At 38.3% G+C, this 1,521-nt stretch overlaps 1 protein-coding gene across 2 annotated transcripts in view; it reads right to left on the bottom strand.

The window, feature by feature from the left end:
* The window catches only part of tmem38b (transmembrane protein 38B), a 23,811-nt gene extending 23,003 nt beyond the window's left edge, over positions 1-808 (bottom strand). Inside the window, exon 1 of one of the 2 annotated variants that reach the window (XM_079846877.1) lies at positions 404-808. In XM_079846877.1, coding sequence (XP_079703003.1) covers positions 404-527 — 124 coding nt within the window. In that variant the 5' untranslated portion in view covers positions 528-808. The remainder of the gene's footprint in view (positions 1-403) is intronic. The other variant, XM_079846876.1, reaches the window with a different exon arrangement.
* Between the last annotated feature and the right edge of the window lie 713 nt (positions 809-1,521).

The following is a 1,521-nucleotide window of genomic DNA, read 5'->3' as shown; positions in this document are numbered from 1 at the left end:
ATTATAATCATCTATTATGCAGGCGCTTTAAACACACTGAGCTGCTCTACATGCATAAAGTCCTCAGATCATGAGCATGTGAGAACTGAACCCTCCTTCTGTACCAATGCAACCTGGACCGATAAACAGTGTCGTGCACGCGCTTGTACACGTGTGCGCGTGCGCGTTTGCTTCACCTGCCGAGGGAACCTGGAGCTGAACGTTCATAAAACACAATAAACACCCGATCTTGGAACATGATCACAACCATGTTGATTAAATACAATGCAATTAGATAGCAATGCAACTTTTAATTTCATGAAAACTTGTGACATGCTCAGAAATGCAGCGAAATAAACTTGTAACAGCAGAAGTGCGTTGTGGATTTGATGCATTACAGGTGATTCGGTGTGATTTCTCTTACCTGGCTGCTCTCTCAGACTCATCACTGATATGATATAATGCGCCATGTCAAAGAATGGGAACATGGGCAGATTTGACAGCCCGAGAGCGAGTTCATTTAGATTGAGAATCGCGAACACATCCATGACTTCAGATCCTCCTCGTGCACGCGCTTTAATCCGCCTTCAGCTTCGTGCTCGTGCACTGGATCTGTAGTTCCCAGCGGTCAGTCCGAGGATGATCAGGTCCAGATGATCTTAGTAAATAACTTATATTCTTCTGTACTCTTTGATCTCAGATGATCACAGTTGTAACCGGATCCGCCGCCATTACAGTCGCGGATGCTGAGAAACACACGCGAGCGCGCGAGCGCGCACACGCCGTTGCGTAACAGACCACAACCATTGATCTCACACTTAAAGCCACTGTTTGACACTGAAACTCCTCTTCATTTGTTTTGGTCGTGCAGTTAGACTCTGCGACTTTGGAAAGATGTTAGTTGGTTTATATCAAGCAATATCTTGCAAAATTTCTCAATGAATCCCAAAAGTGTTATTATCTGATTTTTTTAAAGCGGATTCCAATGCCTGCATTATAATGAATCTAATTATTGTAGATTTTATATTCATAAATGTAAGTTTTCAAGTTTTCAAGTTTGGTATTCTTACACGAGATAAAACTCGTGTAAACCATTACAATTTCTTTTCTTAACCCAAAAGCACTCAAAACATGTACAATTTGCACAACCTACAAACTCGTTACCTTAATTAATGTTTAAATTTATTTTTAATTTAAGTAATGCCATCTTTCTTTTTTTCTATTCTCGTTTATTTTACTGTCTAGATCTGTTTTTGTATTGTGGTGTTGGTTAAGTGTTTTCTTTTACTATTCTTTATATTTTCGTTATTCTTAATACTTATTGTTGTGTTCTAATTTTGTTGTTTCACACTGTAAACTAAACGTTCAAATAAAGCATTTGAAAAAATAATAATTAATAATTAATCCCATAACGTCTTAGAACATATATGACTATATGTTAGCTGGGATGATGGTATGAAATAAAGTATCACTGTATTATGATCTGATTTGGGTCGTTCTGGACAGGCTTCTTGTAGTAGCTACTCTTTTCCTCATCTGTAA

This window comes from Squalius cephalus (assembly GCF_949319135.1).
Source record: "Squalius cephalus genome assembly, chromosome: 17".
In the NCBI taxonomy this organism is placed as follows: Eukaryota; Metazoa; Chordata; class Actinopteri; order Cypriniformes; family Leuciscidae; genus Squalius; species Squalius cephalus.
The sequence above is the reverse complement of the archived record's forward strand: the minus strand, read 5'-3'. Positions and strand labels throughout refer to the sequence as shown.